General features: G+C 43.1%; 1 protein-coding gene across 1 annotated transcript; it reads right to left on the bottom strand.

The window, feature by feature from the left end:
* Positions 1-6,452: 6,452 nt before the first annotated feature.
* On the bottom strand, positions 6,453-7,895 carry LOC118087117 (transmembrane protein 151B-like; the record flags this gene model as incomplete). Its single annotated transcript, XM_035119511.2, has 1 exon — positions 6,453-7,895. A coding segment is annotated over one exon (1,443 nt), but the record flags the coding sequence as incomplete, so codon positions are not given.
* Positions 7,896-17,830: the final 9,935 nt, after the last annotated feature.

Below are 17,830 nucleotides of genomic sequence, written 5' to 3'. Positions count from 1 at the left end.
TCTCCTGCTACTATTCCTCCTGCATTAGCTGAAGTGGGCTCAGGGAAATTAATAATTTCAACCAAACATTTTTCACTTGCATTCAACATAGAAACTTTTTTTAAATAAATAAATAAATCTTACAATTTTCGCATGATGTCTTTGCTGGTGTAAACTGGCATATGTTCATTGACTGCATTTAACTGGGGATTCGTTTTGTACATCCATTGATTACATTTAGAATCATAGAAATGTATAGTTGGAAGGGACCTCAAGGCCTATTTAGTCCAACCCCCTGCAATGCAATGCAGGAATCTTTCACCCAATGTGGGGCTTGAACCCCAAACCCTGAGATTAAGAGTCTCATACTCTACCGACTGAGTTTTCCAGCCTCAGCGAATCTGAGATCTTTTGCACTGGCTAATGATTGGTTCTCCGATAGGATTTTTACATTGTTTAAGTTTAGTAAGATGAAGGGAGTCCTTAAATCCAATGATTTTAATAGATCTACTCTACAGTATAACTTAGTCAAATATAAATGCGGATTGATAGATATGTGTAGTTCAGGTACCTATGCTAAACCTACCTAAAATGAATCAGATGGTTCTCATATACAAAAAAAAATATTGTACTGATTTCCCTTTTTCCTTATTCCTTTTAAGTGAATAAGAACGAATCCCATTGCATGATGGGTGACAGGACAATATCCTCCACTGCACCTGAGTGTAGCAAGCTAGTGGTTGTCTGCCCTGAAAACAGATTTGGGTCAGATATTTCAGTTTAATATCACTGAAATCAATGGATCTAAGCAGATCTCGCTACAAATACTTTGGTTCAATGCACATTATAGATTGGGCTGCTACTCATTGCTGGAAAATAATGTTGTTCAATATAAACAATTAAGAAATGTATTTTTGTATTTTTCTTCTTCCAGATTTTCAATTAATAGCAGACAAAAACAATAACTTTAAAGTTGCTAAATAGTACAGAAATATCAACATTTCTTGCTGATGTGCACCTGTTTTGTTCAGCAGGAATCCAAGTGCTGGAACAAAGGTAAATTGGCTGTTTCTTAATCCCTGGTGTAACCTTTAGCTACTATAAAACAAAGCTTTTGTGAGGTCATCCCAAGCAAGCATACCTGTTCTTTTGCATGCAATACTGTATAGTTTCCTAAAGGAAGTCTGCTGAGGACTCTTACTGAGCTGTCTGTCACTGTTACCCTCACTTCAGCTTGTATGGCAGCTTGAGCCTTATCTGTTCTTCTGCACTAGTCTGTTTCCTGGGATATGTCTTGGGGACTCCTGGTACCGTTTATTCTAGATCCCTGCTGAGGTCACTGTTTAGTGCTTCACTAATGAGGTTGATAAGCAGAGGCACACAAAAGACTCTGTGATTGCAGCTTAGTTCCCCTTACTTATTATGTCCTCTGCAGTGCTTATCAAGAGGTCTGGATCAGCAAGCTTATCAGGACATATAAGCTAGTTATGTATCCTTTAAGAAAAGCTTTTATTTGTATATTACTGATAATTGTTTCATATATATCTTTTGTATATCATAAAAATCACCACTTCGGGCTGTTTTGATCAAGCTGCCTAAAAATTGTCAAGGAAACAAATAAGTAGAAATTATCACTAAGCCGGCAAACATTGGACTAAAGCTGGCTAGTGATTGTGGTTTGTTAGGACAAAACAAACAATGGTCCAGTGTTTGGATGTGATACAAACCTTTGTGGTTTTTTTATCCACTCACATGAGAGGTCACAGTTATTCCTTTAGCAGACAAATCTTTGCCTTGGTTCGCTGAGGAGTGAAGAACAGGACAGTGAGATGGCATTCAAGCAGCGTGGGAATCTAAATCCAGAATGACTCCTTGCTCTGCTTCAACAATGTGATGGGTTTTTAATTTCTTGGTTATAGGTTTATTTTGCAACTAGTACATTGAGGGTCTGATGTTAAGGAGTGTTCTGAAGAATAGATACTATTGATTTGTTATCTGTGTGGTCTAGGTGAGCTTTGATATATAGTGGAAGGCATGTTCAAACACAAAAGGACAGGGAGAATTCTTATGGCTTCTCAAGGTTCTCAGAGAACCAAAACAAAAAGGAGGAGAATGAAAACTAGGAACATTCTATTGGACTGAGTGTAGACAAAAATGATGAGCGGGTGATTTCACCTGGGTGGAGATGGCTTGCCCTGCCCATTCCAATAATGGGATTTCTAAGACTTGCAAACATTGCATAGCAAAATTGCACAATGACAACTCTGACTAGGGATCAAGTTACAACATAAGTGCCTCTTCCTTCTTTGTGATATATGGTTTATTTACACCTGTATAGTAATTTTGTTGTGAATAATTTCGTTGTTCCTGCAAGGGGACAATGACAATAAAGATATCTTATCTTATATAACTTAAGCCTGGGATGGAGGGGTTCACAGTATCAACACCCCAAGAAGGTCCTGCTTCTCCCATAGCCACAGCCTTGGATTCCAGCAGAAATCAGCCCTGGCTCTCTTTCTCTGCCTTTCCACTCTGGCCTTTTGTCTTTTTAACTAACAGATAGTTGGGGGAGAGAAGCCCACCCATTTGTCCTGCTATGTTCCTTTAATGACCCATACAGTAGTGAGCAAAGTACATGAACTAATGTCACTGTATTGGAAGAAGCGAAGATTACCAGTGTTTCATTGGATTGGTCTTGTTTGGACGCCTGATTATCATCTTCCAAAGCAAGTACAGTGGTACCTCGGTTTTCGAAGCATTTACTTCCGGGTTTTCGGTGTTGGAAAACCAAAATGTTCGACATCCAAGACGTTGGAAAACTGAGGTACCGCTGTATTCTGTTCCAAACTTTAAAATGGAAAGCGCAATGATGGTGGTCAACAAAAGAGGTTTAAAGATTCTCTCGAGGCAAATCTAAAAAAATGTAGTATAAGCACAGACAATTGGGAAACACTGGCCTGCAAGCACTCCAATTGGAGAACAGCCTTTACCAAAGGTGTCATGAACTTCAAAGACAAGGGAAGACTAAGAGGAAGGCACATTTGGCAACCCCTCACTGTGATCAACTCCCGCTTGGAAACCTATGTCCGCACTGTGGAAGAACATGTGGATCCAGAACTGGCCTCCTCAGTCACTTACGGACTCACTGTTAAGACCATATTCATGGAAGACATTCTTACTCGCCTACAAGTGATCGCCAAAGAAGATTTAACGAGCCATTACCAGGCTGGCCTGGCTATTCCAGCAATTGAATCTATGCTGGAGCCAGGAATTAGAAGGGGACCCAGGCATGCAGCACACACTCACTCACAAATATATAGACAACTCAATACTGAATCAATACTGTAGCGATTCAGTTTTAAATATTTCTCAGAATTGAAACGTGATACAGAAAGAACCACATATTTTAATATGGACTCTAATGTGCCTCCATAATTTAGCTCGTTTGTCCATTTATGTTGACCGATCGACAATTATGTTAAAACTGAGCATGTGATAATCCATAAGAATGTCTGTCAAGATAAAGGCATCATGATGTAAGCGTCCAGCTTATATAACTGAATACCATTTAGCTATCAGGGAAAAACCCAGAAAGACTTTTTGCACTGTTTCCGGTAACCCTCCCGTGCAACCAGCCAAGTTGTATAAGACAAACTCTGCGTCTTCTGTGGTGAAAGGAACACACCATTGCAAAACAGGATCATTATACCAAAAAGAATTATATTTCAGGTGATGCAACAGTCAGTGCCGTTAAGAAACAATCATATATGTGCACAGATATGCATATATAATCATCTACATGTACTAGACACTACAAATTTCAACATACAGGTAGAAATAATGGAAGCAAAGACTCACTCCCTAGTTGGAAACCGCTTGCTAATGACATTTGCTTTGAAGTGGGGTTGGAACACTTTGCTCTGAAAAGACAACAAATAACATTTGACCAAAGAGGATCACCAGCATTTCCCACCCATATAAAAAAAAAAGCTTCCCAGGGTTTCTTCAGTGTGCGTGTGAAGACTGATGATGGGAAGCGAATTGGTGTTTTGAAGTGGTCCATAGCTGTACCTGAGAAGATCACACAAAAATGAATGTTTGATTTCATCTCTGCTCATCGTGTTCCTTGCAAGGTGTATGAATTGGAAGTGTGAGAGCGGGCCAGGGTGCATAGCTTAACACACCACATTCTGTGTTTGAGGACAAGAGGAAGAAAAGCAAAACTGTGGCCAAGGCTGCTCTAATACAAGATTTTTACATCAGCTCCTGATTGGCACTAAAGGATGCTTCACATAACATGGCTTTAAAATCCAAAGTGTAGAAGCAGAGGAATCGGCAACAAGGATAGACACCAGGGCCAGTGACCATATAGACAGTAACAGTCGCGGTGCAGTGAGTCAGGCTGTTAACCAAAAGGTTGATGGTTCAAGCCCACCCAGAGACAATTGCAGACAGGATTCCTGCATAGGACGAGATAACCCCCTCCCCAGGGTCCCTTCTAACTCTAACACTCTTCTCTATGATTCTAAGATCTAAAGAGATTGAGTGAATGTTGAAAGCTGTTTAGGGTAGTACCTCAAAGTAGCCTATAGGGAGGAATCTTCCATGGCATCCTTAAAGCAAAAGCAATCCTAAGAGGGGGCGGGACTTCCAGTGAAAAGGAAGTGGGGCAGCTGTCGCCTTTGGTCTGTGATATGAGATATGCACTTCACGCATATCTTTTTCACTCATACAGCATCATGTAGCGACTTGCAGGATTGAATACAGTATCACCACAATTAAAATTTCATAATGCAGCCCCCCCATGGAAACAGTTCTGTGTCCACATGAGTCAGCTAATTGAGTAATGAGACATACATTGAAGCATATGCGCGCATGAACCATCTTCTCAGTTTCCTATATGTAAAATGAGAATCAGAGTTAGGATAGGTGTTGAATGAGACCTTGAAGGTCCTGTAGTCAACCCCCGTGGGCAGGGCAGGATATATTATTCATCAGCTGCTCTTGTTGGGTTGTTCTAAGGATAAACAATATAAATTCTGTAATGCATTTTGCCCACTAGAAATTTAACCAGAAACATACATAAGACTAGGATCCCAGCACAGGCGCATAGCTAAGCCTCCACATTTGTTCCGGCATCCTATCTAAACCTCATTGCTGGTGCACTGACAACCCTTGACAATGTTGTGCACAAAGGCAGAAATGGAGCTTCTTGCTTTTTCCACCTCCCTTGCACTGTCTTCTGTCTCACGAGACACGATGAGTTAGGCAAGAAATAGCCATGTAGTACCCAGTTGTCTGTCCAACACTCCTTATACAAGGTGTGGGACCCAGATGCGCCAATTACCACTTCTGTCCCCGCAGCTAAAGCCAGCCGATCTTTTCTAGCTCCCCAGAGCGCCTGCCCAGTTAAATCTATGTTGAATGGAAACAGTTTATATCAGAGCCAGCTGAAAAATGAGGGTGGACACTTAGACTAGGTGTTCTCCCGACAGATCTTGGAAGGACTAGAATCACCACAAAGCAGTACCACCCACCTCTAACTCTGAATGGGAGCTAGTGTTGCGTACTAGACAGTGGGTGGGCGGGGGGCTTCAACTGAGGAAACGGGGGCACAGATTGCTATTGAGACATGGAACACACTGGATGGCCTTGGGAAAGTCATTTTTCTCTCTCCCTGGCCCAAATCCTTAAGTTAAGCACTTGGTTGAGCTATGGAATTTGCCACCACAGCATATAGCAATGGCTGCCAACGTGGACAGCTTTACAAACAGATAAGACACCTTCATGGAGGATAAGGCTATCAAGAACTACTAGTGGTGATGTCTAGGGACATAATGATGCCTAGGGACTACCTCCAGCTTCAGAAGCATGTTGCCTCTAGTTTGCCAGTTGCTGGAGATCACATGCAGGAGAGTGCCATTGCCCTCATGTGCTGCCTGTGAGCTTCTCGTGGGCATCTAGTTGGCTACTGTTAAAAGGGATAATCCCACATTAAAAGAGGCTAATTCCGTGAAGATTGCCCCAAGCTCCTTGGAAGAAGGGCAAACAAAGCCTGGTCAGTTTTCAGCACCAGTTAAAAACTCCTTTATTTGCCCAGGCCTTTGGTTAAATTTGCTAATTTGTTCCTTGGTGGAGACTCACTGGATCAGCCTGACTTATACCGGTGCTCTTTTACCATTCTTTTGGTTTATGTAATTTATATTTGGATCCTATATATTGCATTCATTCCAGGAATTGTTTTAATGAAGAGTGGGTTGGAAAACTTTTTAATTAACAGAAACAAACAAAACACGTGAACTGGCTTTGAATTGACCCTTCATAGACTTCTGGGGGAACATGCTTCCTTATTTGGAGAAGTGGACGGCCAGGACTTTAAACCAGTCGCATCCCACAGCCGTCCTAGTATTGCTGTCACTGGCAAACAGCCTTCTGGCAGTGAAGTTGTCCCGGGAAAGTGACAGGGTGCCCTTTCATAGTGACGTTTCCAGGCAGGATGCTCGGCGGAGACAGAAGTGCCTCCCTTCCTGCCCTTCAGGCCTGTGCACAATGAGCACTGGGAAAAACCGAGCGTCATGGTAGGTGGGCGGGTTTTCGTTAAGGGCCAGTTGACTCGAGTGGGAGCAGCACGGGTCGTCCTGGCCGCCCCGGTCAGTGATGCTGCTGCTGCGGCTCCTCCAGAGGCCTGTCCTGTGAGAGCCATGGATCCGGCACAGGCTGAAGCGGCTGGTGTTGAGGGAGAGCTGCGAATTCCCGCTGCAGCTGTGGAAGGCGTGCCGGGAGAAGATGGAGGAGGTGCTGGAGGCGTGGTGGCAGCGCTCACAGCCCTGTGTGATCTCGCTGTACCTGCACATGGAGTAGCCGTTGCAGGCGGGAGAGCTGGTCAGCTCCATGAGCATCGCCTCCGAGTAGCTGGGGATCAGCTGGCGATTGGTGCAGATGTGCCACTCAAGCTCCGTGCTGTCCTGAGTGCTGACCCTGGGGATGCGATATCTGTACAAGGGCTCCTCCGCCCCGGTGGGCACTCTGTACTCCACCCCAAGGAGCTTCTCCACATGGTAGTGCACATAGGCAGTCCGATACTCTATGAAAACTCTCAGCGGCCACGAGACCATCATCAGAGCAGCCACCCAGAACGTATAGTGGGACACGTACCATGGGAGGTGATCAGGGTCACCATAGGCCATCATGAGTTCTTTGAAGTCTATGTTCCTGAGCTTCATGCCTTCCCTGACCTCCATGTAGTCATCTAGCCCTTCGATCTCTGTGAAGAAATGAGCCCTCTGTGTCAGGTAAGAGTTCTCGGACTCTGTGTTGGCGAAGCTAAAACACTTGGTGAATTTCAGTCGGGTGGCTGAGAAACATTCCAGGCCCATGAGCTCTTTAGAGATGTCCTTGAACCCACAGTGGGAATAGTCAAACTCAGCTTCGGCCACATGGGTGTTGACTCTCTCATGGTAGACCTGCGTGGTTGTATAAGCATCCCCATTGCGGTACCGAGTCACTTGCCTGGTTCGCCGGACAAAGTGGTAGCTTATGGCCTTCCACCATATGCATGGCGTTGCTTGCTTCATCCTGGCAATTCGGTCGTAGACACTTTCCACATTGGCCTTGTACTGGAGTTCACTTCTGGCGCGGCAGTGCCAGCACTCTACCAAGTAGACGACGTAGAGCATGGCCAGGAACGCTAATGGAATGTAGACATAACCGTCAGAGCAAGGGCTGTCATGGTAGATCATGGACTTGCCTTTGAAAGAGCTGTCAAAACTGAGCTTAGTGACTTGTGTGAGTTGGCACCAAGCTACAGCTCCCAGGCAGCCGTACATGAGGATGGAGAGGAGGAGGCATTTCCAGTGGGACTCTCTGCACATGGAAGAGCTCAAAGACTGCTTGACTGGTTGTTGCTGAGAATCAGGCAGCAAAATAGGAGAAGGGGGTGGGGAAAGGAAGAGGGGAGAGAAAGAGAGGATTTATTGTGAAATCATTTTAAGTATTAGATGCAATCTTTTAAATTTCCTTTTAAAAAAAAGGTGGATCTGGTGTGCTGGGGGAACAGCTCTTTAACCCTCTTTAATTGAGCAAACCTAAATTTCTTCAGTGTGCACTTGAATCCTTCGCACAAAATGCTGACTATTTGCAGGCACCCTGATACAAGCTGGATGCACGGCTTGACCCTTGCTGAGTGGATTTCTGCCTCTTGGACCAGCTCCTGGTTATTAGGCTTGTGTGATACACCCACATACCAAATAATAAAATGCTTCCCAATCCTAGTCCCATTCACCATTTGACAAATTTATTCCTAGCTACTTTTATTGTACATATTGCTGCTTTTCATAGAAACCAAATGAAACCAAACATAGTAAAAATGAAAACCCCCACCCCTGCCTAGCATCAGAATGTGCAGCTGAAGAAATGTTTGCATAACGGTTGCTACATATTGTTATCTATTTGCAACAAATGAATCGACCACTCCCGAACCTTACAAAAAGCTTTCCAAGAGCAACTCATTTGAAGTTAATAAATATGCTAATGACAACATGCTAATCACTTGCACTTGCATCAGTCATCGTTTGTTTACTGCTTATGGTGTGAAAACTTCTGATGCAGGACTTGTTTCAGGTGGATTATATAAATTGCTCTTGTAGTTATTATATTTACAAACCTTTCAGAAGCTGCAGATTTAGAACTGGAATTTCTGGTACCTTTGCCACATGCACATTACCACACAGGCAAATGAACGGAAAATCTGGTATGAATGATTTATTTCGTTTCTCAAAATATATTCAGCCCAGCTGCATTGCTGCTCATTCTAAGATAAACCTGTTAAGGCTTAAAATGTTCATTCATTTGCAGCTCATTAAGTGTTGGCCACCTCACGAGAAGAGAAGACTCCCTGGAAAAGCCCCTGATGATGGGAAATATTAGGGCACAAGGAGAAGGGGACGACAGAGGATGAGATGTTCAGTGTTCTTGAAGCTACCAACATGTGTCTGACCAAACTGCGGGAGGCAGTGGAAGACAGGAGTTCCTGGTGTGCTCTGGTCCATGGGGTCATGAAGAGTCAGATATGACTAAACGACTAAACAACAACAACGTGTTGGAATCCCAAATTAATTGCATGACCCTGGCTGCCAGTCATTTTATAGGGTTTCAAAAGTTCTGTCAATGACTGAAGCCTAGAATCACAACACCTGTTATTAGCACTTGTGCACACTCTTTGCAGCCATAAATGAGGTGCTGAAGAGTAAATACCAGCAGATTTAATAACCTTTGATACTTCTAGATCAGGGATAACTGGCTTCTTGCCAGTCAGTAGCACTGTTTTGCCAGATCTTCATGAGATCTCTACGGTATTGTATTGTGCATGAGAGGATGAATCCTTTTATTGTAATTAGCTGAGCTTGTCTGGTTTCATAAAGCGTTCAGACGCAGAACACTTTGTACTCTTGTGATGGAGTGAAGGATTGTCAGTTTGGCTGGCACTAAACCTCATTCAGCTTCAGGATGACCAGTAAGATTGGGAAGAGATCTTGAGACATGGGAAAGCAAAGGGACAGGGAACTCAGGTGCAAAGAGATTGAAGGATTCCCAGTCCTAATAGCCCTGAATGTTGAGGACAGTTGCAGACTTTATCTAGCCTGCTCAAAGCTGAGTGTGTGGTTCCCAGGATGGATGAGAAAGGCATTCGGAGAATAATATAAAACAATGGTTCTTGATCTTTCTCTAGTGATTTAAAGTGACAGTCTGGAAGGACTGTGATTTTCAAGCATGTTTTATGATTACAGCATTTGCCCATTTCTCAGGGAACTACCAACAGGTATTCCATTAAAACCAGACAAAATTGTAGTTACTTTTGATCTCATGATTTTGATTGCTACATACTGTTCCAAGCTAACATAACATCATTCCAATATACCTGATACTCCCCCCCCCATATATATCAATGCCTGAGAGCAGTGCTTTCACATGCATAGTTTTGTATTAAGCTCTGCAAGAACTTTGAAGGTTGCTTCCTGAAATCAGATCTATGCATCATGTAGGATTATTGTTGTTGTTTAGTCGTTTAGTCGTGTCCGACTCTTCGTGACCCCATGGACCAGAGCACACCAGGCACTCCTGTCTTGCACTGCCTCACGCAGTTTGGCCAAACTCATGTTCGTAGCTTTGAGAACACTGTCCAACCATCTCGTCCTCTGTTGTCCCCTTCTCCTAGTACCCTCCATCTTTCCCAACATCGGGGTCTTTTCCAGGGAGTCTTCTCTTCTCATGAGGTGGCCAAAGTATTGGAGCCTCAGCTTCACAATCTGTCCTTCCAGTGTCCTTCACTGGAAGGACAGATCATGTAGGATAAGGCAGTGAAATTCTGGACTCTCCTAGTTTAAAGTCTCAGCAGGTAAATTATTTTGGTTTGGAGATTTGGGGTTCTTTGGAGTACAAACTGGGCGAATTCCACTCTTCAGCACCCTACAGCAGACATGCAGTATGGTACCCTACGGATGTTGTTGGATTCCAGCGCCTATCAGCCAGAGCCAGTGTGCCTGTGATCAGGGATGATGGGAGTTATAGTTCAGAAACAGCAGACCAGCACCATCTTGGCTCCTCCTGCCCTACTGTATAACCCTCCAGATCAGCAACCAGCCCCCTTCCTCAGCCTCATCAGGAGTTTGCCTTAGTCATTCTTATTAAGTCATCTAGGATCTGCCTCTGGTGCTCGTAGGCGTCATCTTCTCAGGGTCCATAAATACCTGGTTGGGAGGCTTGGGAGTGGCCCAGCACACCTAAGAAACCAAGCTGTGAGCCTCTGCAATAAGCAAAATAAAACAGCTTTAGGGAGGATTTTCCCACAGCACCTGGACAAATGTTGTTTATTGCATGTTACTAGGTGTGCCAACAAGTTGTTCTTTGCTGCTGGACAAGTTTTCAGAGATCATTAGGCAATCTTTTCTTCACTAAGCTGAACGGGATGTTCCTTGCCTTTGATCCAAAACGAAAAGAAGGAGCCTGCACACACTCAATGCCTTTGCAGTTTTATAAATGGAAATGCATTTGTTTATTCCTGCCCAAAGACTGTACCTATCTCATTCCCACCACTTTCCTTTCAAAAATCATCCCCCCTCTCTCTCTCTCTTGTTTTGCCTTTTTAGCTCATGCAAGACATCTGCTTCCATTTCATTAAACTGAGGTACCAGATAGACTAGAAAAGGAAGGCTGTGCATGACAGGCTGGTATTCTAGGGAACCAGGGCAGTGTAGCAGATGGAGTGTTGGTTGTGAGCCTTGGATTCAACGCTGTGTTCAGCCATTAAACAAACTCGAGCAAGTCACCATCTCTCAACCTATCAAATGACAGGTGGGTAGCCGTGTTGGTCTGACGTAGTCAAAACAAAATAATAAAAATTCTTTCCAGTAGCACCTTAGAGACCAACTAAGTTTGTCATAGGTATGAGCTTTTGTGTGCATGCACACTTAAGCTCATACCTATCAAATGAGGTTGTTGTGAAGGTAAAACAGGAATGCTTAATGTACAGGGCTCTAAACTCCTGAGAGAAGGGGTGAGCAAGTGGCCCTTCAGATGTTACTGTGCTCCAACTCCCATCAGCCCTAGCCAGCACGGCTAATGGGCACAGCTGATGGGAGCTGTAGACATAGCTGTCAACTTTCGGATTTGAAAATGAGGGATCAGCAGCCTCACCTGTCCCGGGGACGGTCTATGGTATATCTAACAATCCAGGATAGCAGCGGGAAACTGTACTGGAACAAGGGAATTTCCAGCAAAAAAAAGGGAAGGTTGACAGCTGTGGCTTGGAATAAGGGAGTTTCCCGCAAAAAGGGAGGTTTGACAGCTATGGCTGTAGTCCAACCCATGTCAAGGGTCATGGGTTCACCCCTGCCTTAGAGGAGAGTTGGGGTAAATATCTGAACACCATCATTTTTGGTCGCTGCACAAAACTGCAGCAGCCGAACTTTGATGCTCACTTGCAATCCGTCCAGGCTTCCTGGAAAGGAAATTGGAGAGAGGAAAAAAGGAGCTCAACTTTTAAAGAAACTGGCTGCAATCCCTTCACAGAGTTTGCTGGCTGAAATTAATGCTAAAGCTAGTAGGATTTCGATGGTCTCAAAGTACATCTCTATATGCCGCACCCATTAGAAAGAAATCCTGGTTGCCACTGAATGTAGACGCAACAGAGACCTGCAGCCAATAATGGCTTCCCGATGAAATAAAACAATGGGCTCAAGTGCACCTAACTCTTTATTAAATTGCTGCCTGTGGCAATCCTTAACTAGGCTGTGTACACATTAGTGGCTTAAAACACAGCTATCATTCTTTTCTTAATTTGATTTGAAGCTGGTTGGGAGGAAAGTGCATCAAAATGCAATATTTCATCAGAAACAGCAGGATAGATGTGGATTGTGGCTAATGTGTGTATGTATATCACTTCCCAAACCAGGAATGGGAGCGTACTGGATACAGAGTAAATATGAGTATGTATACAGTCATATACATAGACTTGGAAGTAAGTTCAATTGTGCTTATTCCCAAGTAAATGGCTACAAAGGTTTGAAGTCTTACCCAGCACTCATAGCATGTCCTAAGGAAAGTCACTGCCTCTCAACCTCCTTCTGCAAAATCAAAGTAAGAATACTGACCTATCATAAACACTGTTAATATGGATTATAGAGAGAGGATATGTAGTGCTTTAGAAGATGGTTGCATTTGTATGGAGCCTTATTAATAGGTAGCTTCCTTGGGTAATGAAAGGATAGCCACTAATTTTTGGTTCTGCTTCCAGAGATTTTGCATATTCTGACTAATGGGCCATCAGAAGGCAAACACTCCAGAGCAAACAGATATAAAGGAATGATAATAACACTAGAGAGTAGTATGAACTACCATAAGTGGATCAGTCTTCAAGCACTACAATCAGGGATATGGTGTGTGTGTGTGTGTGTGTGTGTGTGTGTGTGTGTGTGTGTGTGTAAGAGAGAGAGTGAATCAGTCTTTGTTCAGAAATACCGTATAAACCTAGAATGAGGAAGCTATAAAAATGCAATCAAGATTTTGCTATTAATAGTAGAGTGATGCTAAAAGAAAGTTGCCTCCTTGCATTTCTTTTGTAACATATGGACCAGCTACCACCTCTTGTCCTGGCTGTTGTGCCACAGGGAAGCAATGATTGCCATCCAGCTCCAACCACACACATATAAGGGAGACCATTTCAGACATCAAATGTGGGTGGGCAAAGAGATTTTAGTAAGGAGGGAGAGAGAGAGAGACTCAGATAAGGATCAATGTCCTGTGCTTGAGTAGACTTAAGACTAAATTGAAAAAAACAGCAGTGTGCTTTAAGTTGGGATCTATTTTCTGTTTCAAGCTCCACAGTAACTACAGTTCTCAATACTGTACAAAATAAACAACCACTTCTTCATATCTTTCACTGCATGGGCGGCCAACGTGGTGCCTTTGATATGTTGTTAGACTAGGTCTCCCACCATCCCTGTCCAGTGGGCATGCTGCCTGGGGCTGATGGGAACTGTAGTCCAATGACATCGGGAGGACCATTGTTTCCCCCCCATCTCTGCCCTAAATGGGTGCCTGTGTCCTGTAGTGGATGTTGCATTTATCAGATGCAATAGAGTATAGAAAAGCAATGTTTCCTTCTGAGAACAGGAGGTGCCATAAGATATTTACACATATTCAGTGAATGAAAGGATGTTGTCAACAAAACCTTTTTATATTCATAATACTTAAATGTTTTCTATATGTTGTTATATTTGCTATTATGTTGTTGCTTTATTGTGTTATTATGAAATTGTTGTTGTAATGGTTGATTTGTTGTTTTCTTTGTTGTAAGCTGCTTTGAGCATGATTCTTTTTGTGAAAATGTGGCATGAAAATTGTGGGATAAGCAGTCTCATATAATCAACATGCTTAAGTCTAATTAACGCATGAAGGAGTTAATGCCATAGAATAAGCTGTACTGCCAGGCTTAGTTATGTCACTTCCCTTACAGTTTTACTACATGTGCAACTTTTCTGACTGATGTATAGAAAAGCATATGAACCAGACCTTAGAAGAGTTTGTAAGTAAACCAATGTTAAACTTACCAAACATGTGGCCCTTTCCTATGCTGAGGGAAGAAGGAAATTTTTGGAACACACTTGGAAGGGTACATTTTAAAGGTCTAGCAGCCTATATTTCCATACTTTGCTTTGCTGGGGTTCTCCCACCAAAGAGTACTTGCCCCAAACTTGGATCTTGACATCCAGAAATTATCCTATCTAAATGTATATGTTGTGATCCAACACGAATAAACTAATGAATGAATGAATAATGAGCAACCAAGGTAATGGGGAACGTATGGGGGAAATGGGTCTTTTTCTTGAAATTGACTTATATTTGGATTTTCCAGTGTTATTTATTTATGATGCATATTTATAGCCCACCTTTTATCAGAGGATAACTCTGAGCGGAGGCCAGCAGTGAGGAGGACAGTTGAAGGAAAACCTTTTAGGCATTCAATCTAAAAAATAATTAAACTGAAACACTAACAGTACTAAAATGGCAATCAGATCCCCAGGAAACTGACTAATCCTTGTGAGCAGATTTCTGTATTTTGGCAGGCAAGAACAATACAAACACAATACATAGGTAGGTGTTTGGGTAGTATAGCTCTTTTTGTTCAATGCTGTTCATTACTAATACCAAGATTCTTAATTAAGTGTGGAAGAGACAAGCTTTCAAACTGGCAGTCAGTATTTTTGGACGTTGGAGACCAAGCAAACATTTCTGTGCTTTTTATATTATAGGAAGTATGCTTACATCATGTCTCCATACTGGCAACAGGAGGCAGGCCGAGCTAAATTTAAACTTCCATTTTTATATTTGCAGTATCATGAGTATGATCTTGCCCAACGGAATAGATTTCACTAATACACATCCTTGGCTCCTTGAAGCTCCCTCTCTTTCATTTAAAAAGATTAACTAATTTGATTCTGCAGCTCCCATGTTTATATTGAAATGTAAGTGGCAAGTTAAAAGCAGCCCTGGACTACAGCCATTTAATACTGCAGGGACAAGTGAGCAAAATAAATAACATGATCCAAAGAGCTGCGGGCTGACCTGTTGTTTATGCTCAGGAGTTCCACCCCTTTCCATTAGTCCTCCTTCTTCTGTAGCCTGACATTCCTCCTTACAATTCCAGAAAACCAGGAGTCTTCCAATGTAGACTCCAAAGACACCTAAGGAGACAGTGTCAAAATGGTTCCAAAATGGATGGGCATACTGGGTCCACTGGGAAATGACCTGTTTGAATAATGGGGCTCATTTAGATTGTCATGGCCCCACTCAGTAAGCCAGACATGTACCTTGTTGAGGAGGAGACAGTGTGCAATAGAGGCTCTGGTATCACGAAGGAACATGGAATTGTAGAGTTGGAACGGTCATCTAGTCCAACCCCCTGCAATACAGGAATCTCAACTAAAGCATTCTTGACAGGTGGCCATCCAACCTCTGCTTAAAAACCTCCAAGGAAGGAGAGTCCACCATCTCCCAAGGGTGTCTATTTCACTGTCAAACAGCTCTTACTGTCAGAAAATTCTTCCTGATGTTTAGTCAGAATCTCCTTTATTGTAACTTTGAGTCACTAGGTTGCATCCTACCCTCTGGAGCAACAGAAAACAAGCTCGCTATGTCTTCCATGTGACAGACCTTTGGATATTTGAAGATGGCGATCATATATTCTGGTGCTGGAGGAGACTCTTGAGAGTCCCATGGACTGCAAGAAGATCAAACCTATCCATTCTGAAGGAAATCAGCCCTGGGTGCTCACTGAAAGGACAGATCCTGAAGATGAGGCTCCGATACTTTGGCCACATCATGAGAAGAGAAGACTCCCTGGAAAAGACCCTGATGTTGGGAAAGATTGAGGGCACTAGGAGAAGGGGACAACAGAGAACGAGATAGTTGGACAGTGTTCTTGAAGCTATGAACGTGAGTCTGACCAAGCTGCAGGAGGCAGTGGAAGATGTGCTCTGGTCCATGGGGTCACGAAGAGTCGGACACGACTAAATGACTAAACAACAACATCATATATTCTGAAACCCAGGGGCAACTAGCAGTATTCTTCCAGATTATCTCAGATGCAGCTCCACTTGCCCAAGATGCTGAAGGGCCTTCCAAAGGAGCCATGAGCAGCACAAGAGTGCAGGCTTCCATTGCAAGTATGGTCCCTTCAGAGAGGCCCTCCCCTCCCTGGGAAAGGCAGAGTTTAGTTGGGTCTGCACAAGAATAGAAGAGCTTAGTCTGCCTCTATCTTTGGTGCAAGTTGCCAGCGTTACAGCTGTGTGACAGACCATGCCCAAGGAAACATGCTTCTTTAACAGATGGATCAAAGCCATCCTTTTAGCAGGATCTGTCTCGCAAAAACTTTGTCTTACAATGTGGACTGCTGACCATAGCCGGACCAGAACTGGACAAATAGACTTCATCCAGAGATTCAGTCACTAGCAATTACAGCTAGTGCTGAAAGGAATGTTTCACTTTCAGAATTTTGTGAATTCCCCGACCCAAAGAGGGCAAACCGAAATGTGATAGGAAGGGGCAGCATTATGTTTTCCCCAGGGTAAAATGGAAGGCTTGTGGTGATCACATTTCAAAAATGAAATTAGAACAGGTGTGTGTGTTTGCATTAACAAAGTCAGATTTAGCTTTTAAAGTTTATTTTAGTGCTTCTCGTGATAACATGTAGTATTTACACATCACTTTTTGCTTTCCTTTAATGGCCACATAGTAAAGGTAAAGGGACCATTAGGTCCAGTTGCGAACAACTCTGGGTTGCGACACTCATCTCGCTTTACTGGCCAAGGGAGCCGCATACAGCTTCCAGGTCATGTAGCCAGCATGACTAAACCGTTTCTGGCAAGCCAGAGCAGCACACGGAAACGCTGTTTACCTTCCCGCTGGAGTGGTACCTATTTATCTACTTGCACTTTGACCTGCTTTTGAACTGCTAGGTTGGCAGGAGCAGGGACCGAGCAACGGGAGCTCACCCCATCGCTGGGATTCGAACCGCCAACCTTCTGATCGGCAAGCCCTAGGCTCTGTGGTTTAGACCTTAATGGCCAGCATGCAATGTACAATGTCTCAAAATCATCAAAAGTCTTGTGGCACTGTGAAGACCAAGACATTTTATTACTGCATGAGCTTTCATTGAATAGAGTTCACTGCATCAAATGCAAGGGAAATGATCCTCACTTGTCAATTTAAACAAGAATCCTGAGGCATGTTGCTCAATTTGCACAGGGGTATAAAGCAGAGACAATGTAAATATTGGAGTTAAAACGACAACATATTGCAAAAGTATATGTGACTATTCAGTTAGAGCTCAAATATATGCAAAATAACAATTCACTTCAGTAACTGGTGATTACTCACCAGTGCCAAGATGATTGTCTTAAGTGACAATACATCTAGAACTTAAATATATGCAAAAATGAGCACAGTGACCCTTCCACAGCAGCAGTGATTGGTGAATTTATTGTTTTTCCTGAAACAGACTAACACGGCAACCCCTTTGGAAACTGATATTGCCTCAATATTCCTTACAACAACTCTCTGAAATAAGCTAATATCATTATCATCTCTTTATTACAAATGGGAGCTACTGCTGAAAGATAGCAGCTTGCTTAAGGCAATCCAGAGGCTCATGGCTTAAGTGAGATTTGAGCTAAGCATTTCCTAACTCTGTTAATCTTTGCACTACACTAGCTCTCCAAAGTTTCATAAATTACAGCCAGTAGTTTAACAGAAATAGGTTCTGGAAGGGACATAAAAGGCATGTGTGCATTTATGT

Source organism: Zootoca vivipara, chromosome 1 (assembly GCF_963506605.1).
Source record: "Zootoca vivipara chromosome 1, rZooViv1.1, whole genome shotgun sequence".
Lineage (NCBI taxonomy): Eukaryota > Metazoa > Chordata > Lepidosauria > Squamata > Lacertidae > Zootoca > Zootoca vivipara.
This window is presented reverse-complemented; position numbering and strand designations above follow the sequence as displayed.